Source organism: Pygoscelis adeliae, unplaced genomic scaffold, assembly GCF_000699105.1.
Source record: "Pygoscelis adeliae isolate BGI_AS28 unplaced genomic scaffold, ASM69910v1 Scaffold95, whole genome shotgun sequence".
Taxonomy (NCBI): domain Eukaryota; kingdom Metazoa; phylum Chordata; class Aves; order Sphenisciformes; family Spheniscidae; genus Pygoscelis; species Pygoscelis adeliae.
The window spans coordinates 1,327,087-1,348,298 of record NW_008824869.1 but is presented as its reverse complement, the minus strand read 5'-3'; the positions used below and the strand labels follow the sequence as shown (position 1 = coordinate 1,348,298).

The 21,212-nt window shown below is 37.8% G+C and overlaps 1 protein-coding gene across 1 annotated transcript in view; it reads right to left on the bottom strand.

The window, feature by feature from the left end:
• The window catches only part of CTDP1 (CTD (carboxy-terminal domain, RNA polymerase II, polypeptide A) phosphatase, subunit 1), a 125,115-nt gene that overhangs the window by 55,111 nt on the left and 48,792 nt on the right, over positions 1-21,212 (bottom strand). The window contains 1 exon segment of the mRNA XM_009324475.1: positions 20,041-20,206. Coding sequence (XP_009322750.1) covers positions 20,041-20,206 — 166 coding nt within the window.

Below are 21,212 nucleotides of genomic sequence, written 5' to 3'. Positions count from 1 at the left end.
AGTGAGAGGCTGTGACAGGATTGATAAAGCACCTTCATGAGCATGAGGTGGAAAGTCAAGCACAGGGTCATTTAACTTTTGCAGGCAGCCATCTTTAATTTCAAATCCTGCCTGGTTCTATGCTGAACAGCATAATACAGGTTTTACCCATATGTCAAACGTAAGCAAGATCAGGTGTTAGTTAAGCAACTTTATATGTCAGAGTAAGGTTTCTACGATGGCTGCCTATTTGAATGTTGAGTTGTCTTCTACCGAATACAGCATTAATCTAGTTTTTACATATACTGTAAAAGGCAACTGATGTGTTACATTGTATCCTCGATAAAAGGGGCCGAGTTCAGCAATATACCTATAAAATCTTTTTAATTTCTAGTGAAGCCAAATAGTACAAAAGAAGCAATATCAACACTGAAGTGTAAAGAAAACGTTGTTGTACTTAAAGACAGAGTTCCACTGAGATTCCAAAAGCAAAGCTTTTATAGAAAGAGGAAAAAATACCTGAAGTCAAGTGAATTTATCTTAATGATTACAGACAACCACACTTACTCACACTGTGAAAAAAATTCAAAGTAGAGTCTGTTTTTAATGGTTTAAAAACAGTTTTTATGACAAGCTTTCAGAACATCCAATTAGTTTCAAAATAAGGGAACATATTTTTCTTCATAAATTTTACCATCTACTGTATTTAATTATTCTTGTTCTTTGTTCTTACATTCATAAACACATTTTTGTTTGTTTCTCTCTACCTTTCAGCAAAAAGACCCCCACAAAAAAAAACCCACCCTAAAAAATTGAGTAGTTCCTTCATCAGCATTTAAGGAATCATTAAAACATTTTACTGTGTTTTTGTAATACAACAGTATTAATGAAATAATCAAAGACATTACTGCTTTGTTCCTCAGCAGCGGAAGTCCCAGAATAAGAGACCTTCATTCTCAAAAGGTATTATTTAAAATACACCCTGCTTTTCTAAATATCATGGTATATTTTTGAGTGGGAGATGATTACCTTTTTCCTCTGTGAAGGGGCATTATCCACGGACAGCTTTTTTTAGTTTAGGCAATGAACAGATTTCTGAGTTATGTTAGAAGTCAGGCCTTTGCAATGAGAGCAAAATCAAACCTGTAACATGTGCTTCCTGGCACTCGCAGTCTGGAATTCTGCTCATCTGCTATTATTGAATTGCACATAGAAATATTAGCAGCCTTAGTAAAGACCTACCAGTTTTAGGATTAAAAGCAATTATGGGAGAAGAAAAACCTTTAACCCTTGGCTCTATGGTGAGCACAGCTGCTATGCTCAAATTTGAAAAACAGCAATTTAAAAATACCACGTGGAAGTCACTTACAGGAGCTCCCACTGACAATCCCTGGAGGCTGCACTGGGACCTTGCTGGGGAAGGAACAACGGCCACGGCAGTCCCAATAGCTGCCGTTCACAACACTGCTGCACAGCATTGGCTAGAAAGCCCGCACACATTTTATTTGCAGCCCCGGGCAATATCGTGTGCTCCTAAAAGGCAGATACTGCAGGGAAGAAAACCAAATGAACCAAACAGGTCACCCGTATTAATTTGACCACTTAACTTCTGCAAATGAAAAGGTAAGGTAACTGTGACTGTAACTGTACAATTCACTACATTTGGGTTTTACTACTGCGGTTAATACTTAGACTAGAAATGAAATAAAATGTCACTTAGAGATTACATACGGATATCGTTATTAAAATGCGACACTAAACAATCCTGTATCCTTGCTTATGATCGAGTGAGGCTGTTAATCCTTCAAACCATGCCATTTGGAAGTTCTGAATATCTTTGAATTTCCCATCGGGAAAGCAATGCCTAGATTTGAGTAGAAACTTCATAAACATTCTTGAGATCTTTAGGACAAATACTTGAAACTGCTAAAAGAAACATGAGGTCAAGTCTTTCCTTGGTAATTAGGGTGCCTTGAGTGCTGACTTAAGGATTCTAGGCAGTCCCTCTAAAACATTAGCATTATTATCAGCATAATGAAAATTGCTTTCTTCAATTAAATCAGTAACACTTCATGATGTTGGAAAGAGAAAAAAGCTCATTCCTAACTACCAATTTCTGAAATATAAAATAAATTTGCATGGACTAAAAGTTATTAATTGTAAAATTCACAATGATCTTTTAATTCAAAGTCTCTAAAGAGAAAATGTCTCAAGGGAGATAATACGACTTCTCCAAAGCCTTCCTGAGTCAGTGACATCACTGGCAGCCTGGAAGCTATGGCTTTATCCGATTAAAAAGCCATCCATACCTCTAATCTTCCTTTCCTTTATTCTGTTTTCAAAAGAAATCCTCTGCCAAAAGTTTGTTAAATAGTAATAGGCCTGTAAATCTACATTGTAATGATGAAGTCTGAGAATAAAATCAAAATTACCACAATACCTACGGCCAGAATACAGCTGTTCACCTATCCAGCAGGACAGACTTGATGGGAATCACTGAAAAATAAGAACAGCATTTCAACTCTGCCATGACTGCACATCAGCTTATGATTGGGATGGAGAGGAAGGATAGCCTGAGCCTACCAGCGGCAGCAAGGGTGGAGCCCTCTGTTTCTTTGGTTGCAGCATTTCTAAAACAATGATACCCTGACAGAAATAAGAGCTCCCTGGCTGCTAAGTGCAATGATTCTTCAATTTAGACTGCTGAAAATATCCATGCCAGAATTCCAGAAAAGGCTCCAAAACATGAGTTAAAGGCCAGTGAGTAAGAGGATGATCTACAGCTACCCTTCAAAGAAAGAATGTGTTTTCAGTCTGTTACTGACCGTAACTTGCAGAAAGTTCTGGCTTTAGGTAAGACAAAAAGCCAGTAGCAGGGAGAGGTCTGTCCTGGGGTTCTTTGCAGGGAAGCAATCTTCCGCTCGCGCCAGGGGAACACTGCCTCCTCAGTAGCAAACAGCCTTTCAGCTGAGTGATGCTGTTCCAGTCTGCTACGCTGTATAGCTTAGCTTAGCAACACCATTTTCATGGTTTGCTTAGTATTACTTTATCCAGTCATTAACAGCTAAATACCATTAAACAAATGTAGATGTGGTAAGACAGAGTCGAGTAAGACCTTTTCCTCCTCTCCAAGCTTAGTTGGGTGATCACAGAAAGCATGCTAGGAGCGATCAGTTGAAACCTCACTGACCAGACTACTTTGATGTACTCTACAGCACTTCCATAGCTCAGCTGCAAGACCTTAAATAGAAGAAGAAAAACCCCATTTTGGGCCTGGATTTCTGCCCTTCTTGGTGCCTCTTCCCAATATTTCTGAGTTCATTATTAAGTTTGGCTGAAATGAGCTAACTATAATTTCTTCTAACTTCCATAGCTATAAGCAGCTATGGGCTGCAGCGTGAGGCCATTTCTTACTGGACAGAAAAGAATCCACTTAGTTTGACATCAGGAAAGTTTTTTCCAAATATGGTAGCTAATCTAATAAACTTATCTTTGATCTTAATTTTTTACTCTGTACATGAAAACTTTTAATTTTGCTTTTTTCTGGTCTCAATGAATTGTATAGTTTATGTATATTCTTACCACCTGAATGTTCAGGAAGAGTTATCTGAAGAGCAAGACATTACCACCCATTTCTTCAAAAAAGCTAGTGATTTTTTTTAACATGCTTTAAGAGGTGATATTATGACATAATGCATGTGAGCAATTAAACTTTCCTACAATACACAGTCTGTATTAAGAGGTTTGCACTGAATTTAAGTCACTTTGAAACAAAATATTTTCTTCTACAAAGATGTCACTGGAAGAATAAACTGTCTGAAGTAGGTTAAGTTGTCCTTCAGTACATGAAATTTAAGGAAGAATGCGTGATATAACTCAGTCCCATTTCTTCCGAGTAACCTCAGAAGAACTTGCCTTTCACGTTCTGTTTCATCTATTTTCTTTCTTTGGCATTAGAGCATTTTTTCCTTTCAAATTTCTGACTTGATTTTTAGAGTCACATAATGCATTTATGCATGTGCTTCAACACCCCTTTGTCTCAAGCACTTCAAATGCAGATTTTCCTGATCTCTATCACAATTACCACTGGCTCATCTGAGCAGGTGGTGAATCAGTAAAATCAGAAATGGAACAAAAACTAGTCTTGTTCATCATTAAAAAAAAAAAAGTATTTTTTCCTCTATTTAAATCTCCATACACTGAAAACTGTCTTTGTACTATCCTGTTTTTGATAAAGGCATGCTTCAGGTTAGAATATCAAGTCTGGCAGTGCTATTATATCTACTTTGATAGATTAGAAAAAAATTGCTGTAAACAGTTTAAGGAATATTACCAAACCTTAGAAAAAAGCTTTTTGAGATTTATTTCATGTGTAATTCATTTAGAGATTGACTTTCATGTCTTGGATCACTAAATTTAAATTAAAATGCGTTCTGCTGAAACAGTTGGTGAAGCCAAAGTTGGTCAGAAAAAAGGCTATACATTTATATACTCAGTCACGAACCGCATATTCTTCAGTATTGGTTTCCCTACTGAAAATCATAGGATTTGACTAGTAAACATGCTCAATACTTGCAAGCTTGAAGGAAATGGAAACCATTTGAGTGTTCAGCATGTCCATTAAGCAGACTGTTAATCTTGCTTTTTCTATTTCACTTACCCTATCTGTTTAAAAAAAACAAACCACCTTATGGGACATCCGAGAGTTTGTTAGTCTGTAAACACCTAGAATCACGGAATAATTTAGGTTGGAAGGGACCTCTGAAGGTCACCTGGTCCAGCTCCCTGCTTGAAGCCGTCCCAGTTGTATCAGGTTACTCAGGGCTTTGTCCAGCAGAGTTTTGAGTATCTCCACATATGGAGATCCACAACCTGGATCCTGTTCCAAAGTTTGATCACGCCGAAGATGAAAAGATTTTTCCTTATATACAGTCAAAGTAATCCACGCTGCAATTTGTGACTGTTGCCTCCTGCACCGTCAGTGCACGCCTTTGGGAAGGGTCCGCCTCTGCCTTCTCTACACTGTTGTGCAGTTGTTGACAGCTACTGAACTCTCATCGCCATCATTGAATGATTTGCCATGTGTTTGTAATCATGCATATTTTTTAAGGAAAAACACTAATTTGGATCTTGGGGGGCTCTAAGCAGATTGTTTTAATACTGCATGGCTTTTTCTATTAGGACAGACAATCAACCATTAAACTTAATAAAACATTCATTTCTGATCTCTGAAGAGCTAATACTTAAATGACAACTGAAATAAAAATATCAAGACTATGAATTTAAAAAAATTTAGGGCAAAGTAACATGCTGGAGTTTGGCTTTATTTTCACAAATTCAAAACTTCTAATTTGCTTTTTCTCAGAGAGCCAGGATAAGAACATTGACATTACAGGACAAAAACTGAGCACCAAAAGGGAAGAGGAATTTAGTTAGATTTAAAAAAAATTTTTTTTTGGCCCCCGCATAACACTACCAAGCATCAAGCAGAAACATGAGTGAGTACATTTTCAACAAATAGGTGGTAGGTTTAAATTTAAATACAGGGTTTCCTGGTCTTACAAGATGAGCAGAAGCAAGAAGGAAGGAAGACTGCCACTTTCAGCATCCCGCTGCTAGACTGGACTACATGCAACAAAACTATCTCATTACTTGATAAGCAACATCTCGGTGATAGCTTAATTACCTCCGACTACCTTTTTAAGCTGGTTTATTGCTTAGCTACACCAGTTTCCTGTCCCACTTCATTTTATGTCTACACAAACACCCGTGCCATAACAGTACATGACAGGAGGAACAAACCACTGGGAATAGACTTTTGATAAGCATCTCTTAAACATGTAGCCACAACCTGAATAGTGGAAGTCTGCAACAGGAAGCAGACTGATGACTTGGAAAAGTTATGTTAAAAGTATTATTATATGCTCTTTCGTGGCCAATATAGAATTTCAGAAACTGAACCATCTGCTACTATTGCGGCTTACTGGCACCGTCAGCAGATTCTCTTATGGATAGTAACATTTGTGTCACTGGGCAATCTTTCAAGTTTTTCCGTACCTGCAAATCTTAAAAAACAAAACCAAAAAACCTGCAATGGAACAGAAACCCAAGCTGCATGCTCAAGTTTAAGTGCCACACTTTACTAAGTGTCCTGATTTTACCTTAGGCAAACCTTCATCTTAAAGTGAGTGAATCCACAGATAATCGTCGTCTTGTGCTCAAATTCTGTTACACTCTTTTTGTAGAGATAAGCACTATCTAAATATCCAGAGACTGGAAAACCTATAGAGTCTGTTGATGCTATACAAATAGAATACTAATGTACACAAACTTAGAGTGAAGGGAAAGGAGCAAGGAGAAAATTCTTATACAAATAGACCTTCAATGATCTTTAATCAATAGAAATTAACTTTCAGGTGTGCAAAATGAACAAAGACTAATATCAGTGTAATCTTTTCCTAGCCAACAAAAAGGCCTGGTAAAGACTAGAAGTACCCATACCTGTTAAACAAAAAAAGGTAACACAGGGGGACACTTCAGGGATTTCAGCTTGCTGCAAACATGAATCAGTATAGCTCCCGCCTTGTAAACCCTTATAACAATACGTTAAAAAGTCGTAACAGTTTACAGTAGTACTGCTCACCCTTGTTTTAAAACAGGACAGTATCATGACACTTTTTGTTCTAAGTCATCCTTTCTACTTTAAAGAAAGTATATTTTGCTGATATGCAGCAAGAAGCAGCTTTGTTTTACAATTTTGCAAGTCCCTCCAGAGAACTGTCAGTCTGGCTATTAACTGAGGCACAGTTTTGCCAGAAGTCATAACTTTCTTCTTACTCCTAGAGATTTAGTCAGAGACGTGCACAAACAGTCTAGTGATGAAGATTTTTTTTAGTAACATAAGTTAATATAATTTACTAAATGAAAGAATGCTTGCAAAAGGTGTTTAAATATTCTCACAAAATACCAGTGACACATTAAGTTAGAATACTATTAAAAATGACACATGGCAATTTGAGAGGGCACGGTGCCTAGGCTCTAAGTGATCTTTTCTGACACATTTCACTGCCAAGGGGAGACATCTGTAGCAAGATGCTAATGAAGTGCTGAGGGCAGCACGGTATCAGTACGTTAATATCAAGGGATTGTACAAGTTCTGAGCTCCTAATCTGGTTTTATATTATTTATGTTATAAAAAAAGAATAGAAATTTGGGTACAAATCAGTTAGCATAAAAAAAATATTTAGTCTACTTGTATTGCTTCCAGTTATTCTCTCAGAGCAGGTTTTCTTTGGACATAAGCTTCATTTTACAACAATTTTTTGATCATCAAAATATGTTCAAGTGCCCTCTGGACAGCATCTGCTCTTGTCAAGTTCCACTTAAAAAACACAAAACAAAAATGAAAAAATCCATAGACACTGAACACATCTATTACAGTGTTTACCTTCACGAGCATTTTGTAGAGGATAGCATATTGATTGTCCAAACCTAAAAAGCAAGGGGATTCCTAGATAACAAAGACTAGGATGAAATGTAATCTACTGCTAAAACTCACTCCCACTCTGGCCCAGTTGCTATCATGTTTCTGGACACACAGAGGCAGCTCTGAACAGGTGTGGTCAGGTTTCCTCCATCAATCCACCTTGTCGTCTGTCCAATTGGTTTTAAAATGAGAATGGGACAGTTCTCTCTATATACTATTTTATCTGGGAACATGTGCTGGACTGGTGGAAGAGGTTTAAAATAATACTTTTTTTTTTCCCCCATATAAAAAGTGATACAGTTTTTTGCAGCCTTCACTTCTAAATAGAAAATCTCAGCTTTTCTGAAAGAAGTACCAGAATACTTATCTACATACTCTCTTTCAAGTCATCCCCAAAGGCATTAGTTAACACTGTAGCCAACCTGCAAGTATACTTAGCACATTATCCTTGAAAACTCCTGAGAACAATTTAGGGCTTAACCCACTTGGTTATTCCATTAAAATAAGAAATCCAAGAGTGGGAGGGAGCTTGATTTGAACTAATTTCCAGTCACTTCAACCTGAATTACAGATTATTTAGATTATATTTAAGGCTCTAATGTGCTTAAGCTCAGAGACAAACACCAAACCTCTGAAATGCTGCAACCAAAAATGCAATCTGTTATTGAACAGCGCCATGATCAGAAAACATTGTCTTTGTAGAATAACAGTCACAGCTATGGACTTTACTCCAATAGATATGAGAACCCAAATAAACCTCACCCTTAAAAGAAGATATATACAAGCATAAACAAAGAGTTTCAGGAATACACAATATGCAGTCAAAAAATGTATTTTTTGCATCTCAACTGTTTCAAAGCTTTCTCACAGTGAATCCTTGTTATCAGATGTTTTAACAAGTCTGCTAGCACAGTGTTAGGTTTTACCATCCCAAGGTTACACATCTTTCACTTAGAAAGACTGAATAAATATTAATCGCTACATACATATTTCAGAGAAAAATAGTAAGTTTTTTTCCATTTCAAAGATTGAACTCCTCGACTTCTTGTTCAGCATCATATAAAGCTGTTCAGAAGTCATAGTCTACTAAGTGAAATTGAAAATACTAAGGTGAGAACAAAAGACAGGCAAAAATCTGCTTTCATTTATCTGCAAGTGCAGGTTTTCTGCAGGTATCACAGCTGCAAAGGAACTTAAGCTACCACTGTGTAGAGCAATTGGGATACAGTAGGGCTTACTAGCTCAAAAACACTGCTATATAAACACAGATATGCTGTGTTCAGTAGATTTATTCACACATACTATGAACAAGCTAGTAAACTCACCCTGATCCAAGCTAGCTATGGGCAGAGCCAGCTTGGATCTGCCACAACTTACTAATTTTAACCTAAGTTTAGCATTAGCATTGCCAGACATCAGCTGGCTTCATGAAGCATTGCCTGGTTGTCAATGAACTTCCCTCTTCAGCAAGCCTCATTAGTTTGGTCTCATTATCACAAGAGCCAAGAGACATTTATCAGCATGCTCAAGCTAACCAAGCCACCTCAAATAACGAGCACTGGGGAAAACTATTTCTGAATTGGCTTTACTAGAAACTTAAAGATGACAGTGAAGACAGGTCACTTTTGAAATAGTTTCTGCTGAATGAGGCAATGGGACTGCAAACAGATTCTGTACAATCAAACATGCAACTTTTAAGTGAAGTAGTGAAGAAATATGAGCACTGTGTACGTGCAAGCGTCCTGCATAGCTAGCCCACTCAATAGCCAGAATTAGGCACAGAATAAGTTGAGGGGGGAAAAAAAAAAAAAAGAAAAAAACAATCCAAAACACAGTGAAAGATAAGCCCAGCAGCTGAAGAGTGGTCAGTTTCTACAACAAGCTCAATATTAAGGTGATGAATACTACGCAGGTTCTGATATGATCTCTGTGTTGTGGTATGCCAGCTATATCCAGTCCTCAATACCTCTGTGATGAAGCAAGTTTGATGCTGGAGCACTAAAATATCTGAGATAGGCAGCTGTCTGTGTTCATCTCAGAGAAAGCATCATCATCATATTTGCTACGAGGAGCGACAGAGAATATTGTCTACAGCTGACTGTGACCCCTGGCAAAGAGAAAGTGCAAGCTCATATACAAAAGCCATAACAGTATAGAGTAACAATGACATTCTCTCAAAATCTAAAATTAACACCAGTACTGTAGACATGAAAAAGTTATAGCAGTATGGCCATTCAGGTAATTATTCATTTTGTGACTGCATTGCAGCAGGGAATTTTTTACATCAGTAGGGGGCTCTAGTTCTGCAGTTTTTCATAATCTCTGTTAAAGCTGTACATGGAATGGAAATATACTTGGTGATGCTGACACAGGAGCTAGAACTCTTGCAGCTGCAGGGCTATCACACAGAGGCAGAGCTGAGTGACTATATTCAGCGCTCTTGAAGCTGGCGCCTGACAAGAAGGAAGAGTACCAAAGCAAAGGAAAGATATTTTATCTCAAAGATGTCTTAGAAGTGAGCAATTGCAATGATGCATAATTTCAATTTAAAAATAAGTCACCTTACGATAACCAATCAAGAACAGCTGATTAAAGGGTAATGGTACAAACTGTCATTCAATGCTGCATTTATAAATAACGTGGCCTTTATGTCACCACAATGGACTTGCATTTTTATAACCCCAGAATTCCAAACACAAATTAAATCTGTAAATAATTATAGCAGACTAGCATTATGCAAGTATTTCTAAAGATTCTCCATAGCACTTAACATATATTATGCTATATTGCATAGCTATAATTTATTCTTATATTGAAATACAAGTATCAGAGTATCTTGATAAAACAACAACAAAAAAATAGTTATGAAGAAACAGTTCAGACTTAGACCAGGACTTGAGCAGACACTTTTAAATATCACTCACGGAGAATAATAGCTCAAATTTAAATATAAAAACATGTTAGACTTGTGATGAGGCTCAATCAGCCCCTATATGCAGCTGCTCAGAATTATGGTAGGGATCAGCTTGCAAGTTTTTTAACATGGCTCAGACAACTCATTCTTAGCTGCAGCCAATTAGTGTTGACAACCTAGCTGCATTTGATTTAGAATATGGAGGTAGACATATGTTAAAATGTGAACTCTATTTAAAGAAGTTTTGCCCCATTTTCAGCGAGCACGCAAACAGTTGAAAAAGGCTTACAGCTTCTCTTTACTAAGGCCAAGCAGAGAAGGCTGCAGATACATAACGTACTATCAGCGTTGGTACAAAAACCAAACAGAATGTATGGAAGCGCCTTCTTCCCTACAGAATAACCAACTTTCACTTTTTTAACACCTTGTACGTACATTCTAGAGGTGGACGCTTTATAGACCTACTTTCCATTTCATATCGAATAACATTAGAATAATGCATTTACTATATAACCGGGCATACTTTAAAAGCCAAAGAAGTTGTTCATACCTGCAGAAACAAACACACAGAGCTTAGATTTAATCCTATTTGCATAACAATTTTTACTCCGTGCTTAGCAGAATGGTAGCAACACGTACAAAGAAGCTACTTTTCTCAGTAACTTATGAGAAAACCCTCTAAAAACCCACGATTGCTTACAATGAAAGATTTTTGAGAACACCTTTGGAAGAATGGCAGAGGATCTAAATCAACTGTTGATTGCATCAGAAAAGTATGAAGAATATGTAAGATGGCAGAAGCATCTTTGTTGACAAGTAAATCAAATCGATTTTTGACTGACTGTCAATAGAATAAACAGGGAAATCCAGACAAAACTCAGGCAGTCAATCTTACTACTATAAATTTTATCAGATTCCTCAAAGAGAGGTCAGCTCTGAAGTAACTAGGACTGCTTCTTTTAGTTGATGTCCATTTGGTGCAGCCCATTAATAATATCTATTGTAGCACAACCATTTGTACTTATCTCGTGATTAAATTACCTGTTAAAATATCTGGGCATAATAAAAGTGAATCAGTCTCAATCATACGTTTTCTTTTATTTTCTCCTAACAATAGCCTGACCAGCCAAGAATTTGACTGATCACGTTCATTTTGCAGAAGATTCTATAAAATAATATCACCTTTTAATTAACAACTTGTCATGAGTGCCATCAAACTAATCCTTACATATATAGGTAGTTTCCATTTTTATCTACAAAATGCAGATATTCATACAGTGTGCCATCTGAATGACAAAAGGTTCCAATATGTTTCCCATATTCCCTCATGGCATATAAATTCATAAAAATAACTGTAAAATGAAAATAAGGTGTCCAAGTACACCAGAAACTGTGCTTAAATAGTGTTTTCTAAGCAACCTGTGTAGAAAAACAGAAGCTGTCCAAAACTGATTGCCTACTTGAGATAATATCAAGTTAGATAAAAATCATTTTCCTATTTTGGTGATCGGTTGTCCCCTTGTAAAATGTGATATTATATAAAAAAACCTCTTTACAAACACTTAAAGCTGCTAGGGCAAGCTTGGACCATGATGCCCTCTTAATAACCAGCTCTATGTAATTAGTGCATAAATGAATGGTCTGCAGATAAAAAAAGGAAAATATGTGTTTCACGTATTGATAATCCATTCCAATTTCACTAGCTTTATCTACACTGCATTTCTTTTAGTGTTCTTTCAATTAGCTGAATAACAGTCAGCGTCAATGTTTCTGGTCAGGATGATTTACCTACAACTTAAACATGACCAATACTGTTTGGTTTTTTTTTTTTTTAATATGTTTATATCTTCTGTAATTAAAAATAAGTAGAAATACATTGCTACTTTTTAGAATTGTTTCCATTTTTCAGTGGAAAATGAATTCTTCAAAACAAAGCATAAAGAAAGGCAGAAACGAATGACTGATATCCAGCTTTCTTTAAGTGCTTGTCTTTCCTCTCTCCATCCCACTCTTAATTCTACACTGCTGATTCTCATTGCCAAACTATTAAAAACAGTACTAGACAACTTTACTCAGTTTTCTCTACTAATTGGATGAGATATGGGTGAAATAATTGCTTTAACATCATAATATCTTAATGTTCAATTACTTCTGTGTTATTTAACCATATTAGAGACAGGTGAATGTCAAAATCTTAAACAGGGGAAAGCAGTAAAAATACTTCCCTTGTTTTACAACAGCTTTAGGCTATGCTCATTACAAAACAAAGCAACATTTCTCGGTGCATCAGCCAGCCACCACAACACAGCAAGTGCTCCACGAAGATAAACCAGCACCCTGATTCCTAGCACCACAGCCTCACCATTTCTCTCCAGAAAACTAATCTCAGAGTGCAAGAAAGCAAGCCACACATTTAGTCTTGCTGGGTTAAGCCATTCGGTAATAAGCACTCCACACTGAAAACGAAAAGCTGATGGGGCTGGAGAATTGTAGTTTCTCCAGCTTCCACGCTACCCACTCTTCTATGCAGGAGAAGCTGGCCAGAGCACAGGGGCCAGAGGTGACGTGGGAGCCGGCGTGTGCAGGAAGGTGACAGGAGGGCCACCGGCGAGGAAACAGACAGCACCGGGAAGCACCGCGGCCCACAACAGACCTAGGCCAGCCCGAGCGTCCTCAGGTCTGCTTATGCCACAAGATGATTTGGCAAGTTGTTTTCATACAGGCTCTTACTGCCTCATAAGTTTTTGATGAAGAGTAGCGCATTTACCTTTGATACTTCTCCATATGTATACTTTTACCAATAGTTACCTCAAAATTTTTTTTTTAAAGTTCAGTTGGAGTGGAAGCGGTCTAATAACTTTACAGCAGACCTCGTAACTTCCAAGGGCCAAGGTGCCTGGATGACAATCACCGACAACAGCAAGTGTACACGCAGGCTCATTCTTTTAACTTCAAAGGTAGCTACAGTTTATAAGAACAGACTGCTAACTACATTTAGCATCTGTACAATTTATGACATGCTACACGTTAAGGTGTCACACAAGAAATTTTGTATGAGAAATGTAGTTGCGGAAATTCAAAGAACTGTTAGTGTGCAATGCAGTGTCCAAGTGAGCCCCAGGCAGCTATTATTTTGCACTAGAGACAACATCCTCCACATTAAATTAGTATTTTTAAACTAACCAAGAGGCTAACCACTTATTGAGATAATAGCTGTCACTAAACTGAAGGAGAAAAAACACTGCCTTTTAATTCACAGCATGGTATAGCCACTAACTTAAAATACAAAAGAGAAATTAAGGGATAAATCTGCTTAGATGAAAGCAAAATGCAGAGTGATAAAATGGCCTTATGTAAGAGCAGAATGTTGCAATTTCAGTCTATAAAGACATAAATTCCAACTTAGTTAAAAGGAAAAGAATGTGCAGAATATGTACCAAATCAATGAAACCATTTTCATGCAAAAGTAGTTCATTAGACAATTCCCACTCAAGAAAAATCTGTATACTTAAATGGACTGATGCACAGAACATACCTTTGCAATGTGGTCACTTTGCAGCTGCTAAGCACACATCCAGCCAGATGGTAGGAACCATTGCAGCTCCACTAACTGAAGTGAGAGATGGGAAAGCTGGAGGTCTGACTGGTATCAGATTCACTCCTTTTCTTCCCCTCTCCCAAGTCCCAAACTGAGAGGAATTTAAACCAGCAAAACATTTTACCTTAGATGGCAGAGATGATGACACTTGACAAGATACAGCTGCTGCTCTCAAACACCCTGACAAAAACACGGTAATAAACACAAAAGCATAAGGATAATACAACTAGTAGACTATGTGTGCACAGCTGTTCCAGGACATTAGTAATCCCAGGCCATCTTGGATGAGAAGGCACTGCAAAACGTGATTAGAATTCTGTCTGCCTTACTGAACTTACTTAAATCTTACTGAAATCTTATGGCTTTACTGGACATTCCTTTTTGAACTTCCCATCAGTGAAGCCCGTACTGGGTATCTGCCTAAGACTGGTCCTGCAAGTGTTGACAGTGACAGGTATAAGTACCTATGGCTGGCTGTCTTCTACCATTACTTCCAGTCTACCATGGGTGTGGCAGCAGCCTGTACATAAGCAAGAGAGAACAGGGTCTTAAGCTCAGCACAGGCTCATAATTCACAGGAGGGAAAAGAAAAAAAAAAAAAGAGGAAAAAAAAAAAGACATGAGGGTCATTTCTTTTTCCTTTGTCACTGGCATTTTATAAGGGAGCATCTTGGAATCTTTCTATGCGTGTCTACAATTTACACGGACTGCTGAATTAGAAAGCACCTGAAAAATAAAATAAAGAAACTGTACTGCCAACCACAGCTCTTAAAGGAACAGACAAGAGAATAATTTGTAGCCAAAAGGAAGAGAGGAATGAAAAGTCTTGACATTGCTTACTTATCTCATGGACAAGTGATTTATCATACATAAGAATGTCAACCTAATTATGAAAGGGACACCGATTACGAAAGGGAAGATCTTTAAGATTATATAAAGCTGATTCAACTGAACATTTTTAAAAGAAGTTAGCACAATGCGTGGGGCTAAAAATCACCTTTTGGGTCTGCAACAAATATCCATGAAGAAAGAATAAGTTTTATGGAAAAGCAAAGTCAAGGTCTATCAGAAAGCCATTACTATGTAAAAACAAACACAGCTTATTTATAGCACATAGGACACAACAGTGTTGAGATTAGATCAGGCTGACTAGGTAACTGTACATGATACTAGCCCAGTTGCATAAGGTTCTCTCCAAATATCATTTAGGAATACAAATTCAGAAGAAAACCATCCTTAAGAAAAAGGAATTAACAATAACTTAAATTAAATAAAAACAATTTCTAAATCAGCAAGACTAAGGGAATTTTATTAAATATTGATTATAGGTCATTTTTGCCGGCCTTCTTTAAATGTGTAAGTAATTGTATCAGTGCAGAAAGGAATCAATACACTAGAAGTTCACACGAGCGGTTCTCAATGAATTCTGAAGAAATAGCCTCACAAGATGATCCATGAGTAACCTCTGGGAAGGAGACCTGCATGTCACCCTGTACTGAGATAATCAATTATGAATGGAAAGACATGTGTATGTCTTCACATGATTTGTATGCCATTACCTTCCTTTGCGCAACTTGCTATAGCTAATAAATCTTATTTCTGGAAACGAATAGAGTAATTTGAAGCCTGGATTCCACTTTCTGTATTTTTGTCAGTAAACTACAGCAGACCTGCACAACATTGTAGTGACTGGTAGGTCAGCAACTTCCACCTAGCCCAGGGGAAGGACAAGGACTCCACACAATCACACCAAAAGCATGCAATGAACATTCCTGTACCTCTATGGTTAGCAGGTGGACAAGCAGACCCCTGCTGTAACGGGGGACGGGAAGACATGCAGACAGCCCAGCTGTCCCTACAGGACAGGCTTCTGCAACAGTTACTTCCCAACACCGTCAATGAAAGGAAAAGAACAGGCATTATGGACAAGAGATATTTCTAGTTAGTTATTGTTGACTGCATTTAATTGTTTGGAAACCTCCTCTGTAAAGGTGGTTTTCAATCCTTGCCCTTTGGTGAAACCAGCAACATGCCATGAAGATTACAGCATACTAGATACAATCCAATATAAACAGCGTTTTTATGGAGTAATCTTTTACAGGTTATATATCAGAAAACCAGTTATTTAGAAATAAAAATTTATCCAGGCCTTATAAAAATGACTATAAACAAGCTAATTTAACTGGCAGCATTTAATTCTGCTTCCCTTTACCATTCCATAGCAGAGACAAACAGCAGCAACCAGTTGCAAAGCATCTGTGTCTAGCTAGCACAGAAAAGAAAGGGGGGAAAATGTTCTCTCAACTGTGAGGCAGCAGCATTAGCAGGCTGTGTATTTCCCCAGTAGGGATCTATTCCTTATGCACTTACTCGGATTTGGCAATTGCCCTTTGAACAGCAATCCTGTTACATTGAATACTCTTGTTCTTGCACTCTCCTAAAGTTCAAACAGTCCCTCATGTCAGAGGAAGAGAAGCTACCATTGGATCTGGTCTTGCAGATCTTTGGCACTGAAAAAGATACAAAAGGCTAAGTGACCTTAAACTGCAACCCAATAGCTGGGATGCTATTCATTTCCTTTGACTTATTTGGTATCCATAGCACAACTACAGCTAAAATAATAAGAGAAGATAAAAGTCCGTGTAAGATCAAGTTTTAGTAGAGATGCCTATCCATGGCAGTTCTTCCCCATGGAATATTGGGACAGATACTGCTTTTTTACTAGGAAAAGCGACAAGCAGATGTTTAAATATATTAAGGATGGAAAGGGATTTACTTTAGGAATAAATCATAATTAAATTCTCTTTATTGGCTTCCATCTTGATTCTTCTAATAAAACTCTCCCATGTATAAACCACGTGCAAATTCTTTATTGCCTGGGGCTGCGTGGCCTTTTCAGAGATTCTTGCAAAGAAAAAGCAAGATTTCCTTTTGATGTTAAGCGCAAAGGAGTTATTTATTGCTTGTTATGTCCACAGAAACAGTGTATATAAACACTTGCATTTCCTATTTCCTTTCATTGAAAAAAAATCCCAGTGCCTAAAGCTAAAAGACTCCTTTTGATCTAGTAAAAATCCTTATCTGAATTTGCCAGGTAAATTCAGCAGAAATACCGAGGATGCAGTTTTAAAGCCAGAGGGCTGCAGTTCTGCCTTCACCGCTCATTCCCAGCTCTTTGCATCTTCTGCCTGCTCCTGGCACTAGCACTCATGCAGTGGGGCAATTGTGAGTTATTTCAGGAAGCTGGTAATGATGAAGATTAACCTAGAAAGTGATCTTTTCTGACCAAACCAGCTCCCTGAACTGGCTTGCTCTATGGTCCCATGATTATCAATAGTAGCTCAGGGGCAGGAACGCAGCAGTTGAGACTTAAGTTGGCTTACACTGCAGCAAAGTCGCACTGTAACTTGCTTTCACTCTTCTTGGACCACGTACTCCTAACCCCAACAGTCTCAGCACTAGCACTTGTAGTTATGGAGCAAGACATCACCGCTGTGACTGAAACTGACCCCCTCACTCCACCAAGGTAGTCTGCAATCAGCTGTAGATCTTGTGGCTGGCCCAGCCACTAGAATGGATACAAACGAAGCAAAAGCATTTTCGTGGCAGAAAGCAGAAATTTCACACCTCTTAGTGACATGACTGCAGAAAGTTCTTACCCTTTAAGATGTTTTGAAGAATGAGATGGGGGCAAACATCTTTCTGTGGAAGTTAAACCAGTCACAATGTCACCAGAGTGAACTGAGCACTAACTGGCAATGCTTATCACGCTTATTTTTGCTTTATTTGATAATGTTCCCGACAGCAGAATCTCCTGTGTATGCTCCACTAAACTTTTATATTTTATGGACTACGTTACCACACGTCCTCCCTGTTTCATAAGTGTGCTCCCACATGACCGCATAAAATGCTCTTTCATTACTTACATTACATTTCTTGTACATGAATGCATTATCTTTACCAAGGTGACGATAGCAGTCCCAAGGCTAGTCCACAAAGGTTAGTCTCCCTTGACTGCCTCTGTAGTCAGCTCCCAGGAGATGACGACCTGCTGGCACTACCATGTCCAGGTTCAAATCCAATATATGTCCTCTTCTCCATGTCACTGCTAATGTTTGATCCTTCATCCCCTGCTGGGGAGCTAAAATACCAGAAACTCCCACCCCCCTTCCCCACCAAACCAACCCAAAACATACGCCCCCCACAAAAAACAAGTGAAGAGTTTCTACCGGTTCAGCTGCTCGAAGATCAGAGAAATGTAAATTTAATAAAGACAGGGGTAGGAACAGAGGCTGGTGGAAGGGAAACCTTTTGGCAGCAACTATAACCTCAAATCATACTCCTGGAATAAAGCTAAGGCAACTATGAAAAAAAAAAAATCCACTGGAATTTGGGCTTCATTTGTTCTGAAGTTCATGTAGTCTAGTTTCCAAACATAATATGCAACTTAAGTAAAAGCATAATTTAAAAACAAATCACTGCAATTTAAGATGTTTATATTTGTAGGTTAGGTAGATAAACTTTCATTTCTTTGGTCTAACTGTAGCGGCATAGAGAGCAATCAATCACAAAATGAACAGTGCCAGAAGATTCAGATTTTTAACAAGGTCCCTAAATAGTATCTTTAAAAAATGGAACAATAAATACTTTATGCAGTAATTCTGGAAAACACGCACACTTTCTTTTGGCTCAGTGCACACACTGCAACAGCAATTCATTAATGTTTTCCAAAAGCCACACCATCAGAAAAATGTTAGTACACAAAAACATAAAAACAACATGTAATAACAATTTGCTTTAAGTACCACTGACAACACAGAAGGAAGAGACAGATGGATTCAGGGACTGGCATCATGACAAGAAGAAATACTATTTCTTGTGAAAGTCTGAGATCAAATGGGCAAAATACTTTGGAACAAAAAGCAAAAGAAATCAAAAGTCGTCAACTCCGAGAGTTACCGTGTAAAGTTAAAAGCTTGCACTCATCTGATATTCAGATTACATCATCACAGCAGTTGAAAGTTATTGGACCTTTCCCTGGAACACCAGGCCAAAGTTCCTCCAGGACTTCTCTAGGAACAGCACATCTCAAAATTACGCTATGCTGTATACATAAACTCTTTCTTTCCTTGGTGAAATATGCAGTTTCCTTTTCACACTTTTATTATATTTTCTGAAAATAACTCGAGGCCTGTTATGGCTAGAACCTTATAAGCAACTTACTCCCAGAAGCTGGCAAGTTATACGCTCCTGTCCCCACCCCAGTGAATGATCTAAGCTCAAAGATGAATTCAAGCTCCAGGGTCACTAGGTTTTACAGTAAAGTCACACACTGTATAATGAATCCATGAAAATATGGTGTGCAATGACAGGTATTTTTTCCTCTATGTATCATTTAATATTATGTAAGATGGTGGCTCATTTGAAAAAAGCACACACAAGGGTAAGTAAAATATAAGCAGCTGCTAGAGGTCCACAGTGAATTTCAAGTAATGTGTTTTTGTATGAAAAAAGTGCAGTTCACTCTGTAACAGAAAGCTCCCTTCACCTGCAGAACCATGATAGCTATGATTTAACAGCACTGCAATTAGATATCTACAGATAATGAGGCTCCATGCTCTCCTTTGGCTCTCTGATCTTCTCTACAGCCTATGCCTTTTACATCCACAGACCTCTCTTCTCCCATCCCACCACTGATTTTGTCCAGATCATTTGAAGATTTACTTTAAAAATAAAAAAGTTTAAAGTGACACCTGGCAAAGTTAAACACACAGCAAATGTGATAACATGTTTCGTGTGACAAAGCTATACTTAAATGAAGTTCTGCTTTAAAGGCCTGCTTACACACAAGAGTACTCCCATTCCTTAATTCAAGTTTGCTTTGCAGACCATAACTGCATTTTAGACTGAACTGTACTTCTTAGTCTGCTGTGGCTTTTATGCCAAGTTACTGTAGGGCATACAAGGTCAGTTCACATACATGCATAATTTAACAGAAGTTAAACTGTTATGCATAACTAACAATCATTATGTTAGAAACTTGTCAGAATTAGTTAAGCTCACCTCTTTATCCATACTCTCTAAATCCTCTTTACATAGGGTGTACAGGGGCATTGTCTCAGACATACTTGGCTGGCGCTTCCGCTTAGATGGACCAGGCTGCTCTTCATTTTCACTTGCTGGTAGGTCTTCTTCTTCAAACATCTGCTGCTGATGTGGTTGAACAACTCTGAAAAATTTCAGGGGTTCCACATAAGAAAGATTTACTTGACTTACAGCTTGTCTAGAAATAAACTCCTATAAACAATTTATGACTGCTGAATACCTATGACTTTGCTTAATAAGATTCTGTGTTCATCAACAGAAGAAAGATCAGATCTCCCAATGATTGCTTTTATTTTCAGTCTGATGGCTTAAGTTCTTATTCTACCTTTGCACAAGGCACTCACTCTCCTGCCTCCCCATTGTTCTTATAAGTAACCATCAAACCTTTCTTGAAACCAAGAGTTTCAGTAGCTGCAGATGCATTGCCCTTAAAATACTTCAAGGTTTGTGCTCAAGTGAAGTTCGTCCATCACTTGACACATTTATCATTCAGGAAACCATTCTTATGTTCTAATATATTTTTCCTGATCTATGTTATGCTTGTATTTTTAAGTCTCAAAGTATACCTTTCTATTTCTCAACCTTACAGACAAGAGGTTTGCAAGTAGAAAGCTCATTTCTGCAACCTCAGTCTTCAGACATTTCCCAGATGCTAAGCCTGGATGAGATGCAAAACAGACCATATTTCTTTTTTGCTAGTGTATTCAAATATGGTAGCATTTTCTCTTAGTTTGTATTTTATTACCTTGTTAGCTACTGTATTTAACCAGAACACACAGATACAAAAAAGAATGTAAAAATGTTCATAAAAATAGATAAAATAATAATAACTTAATGGGAATTGCTTTATAATAGTAATAAAAAGATAGACTACATCTAGAACAACAGTAGAGGACTTCTACCTTTCTTGGGTAACTTTCTCTCTGTGAATATTACTTAACTATTAAAGACTTGGAGAAGCTAAAACTGCTACACAATGCAGTTTAACTATGAATATTGGGCTGTCACACTAACCTCCTGGAACACATTACAGCAGCTCAGCACCAACCAGAATCCTATTCAAAGATCTCAGGTCATAAAGCTCATGGATCACAAATTATTTATGCTAGCCACAAGATTGTGTGTGTAGG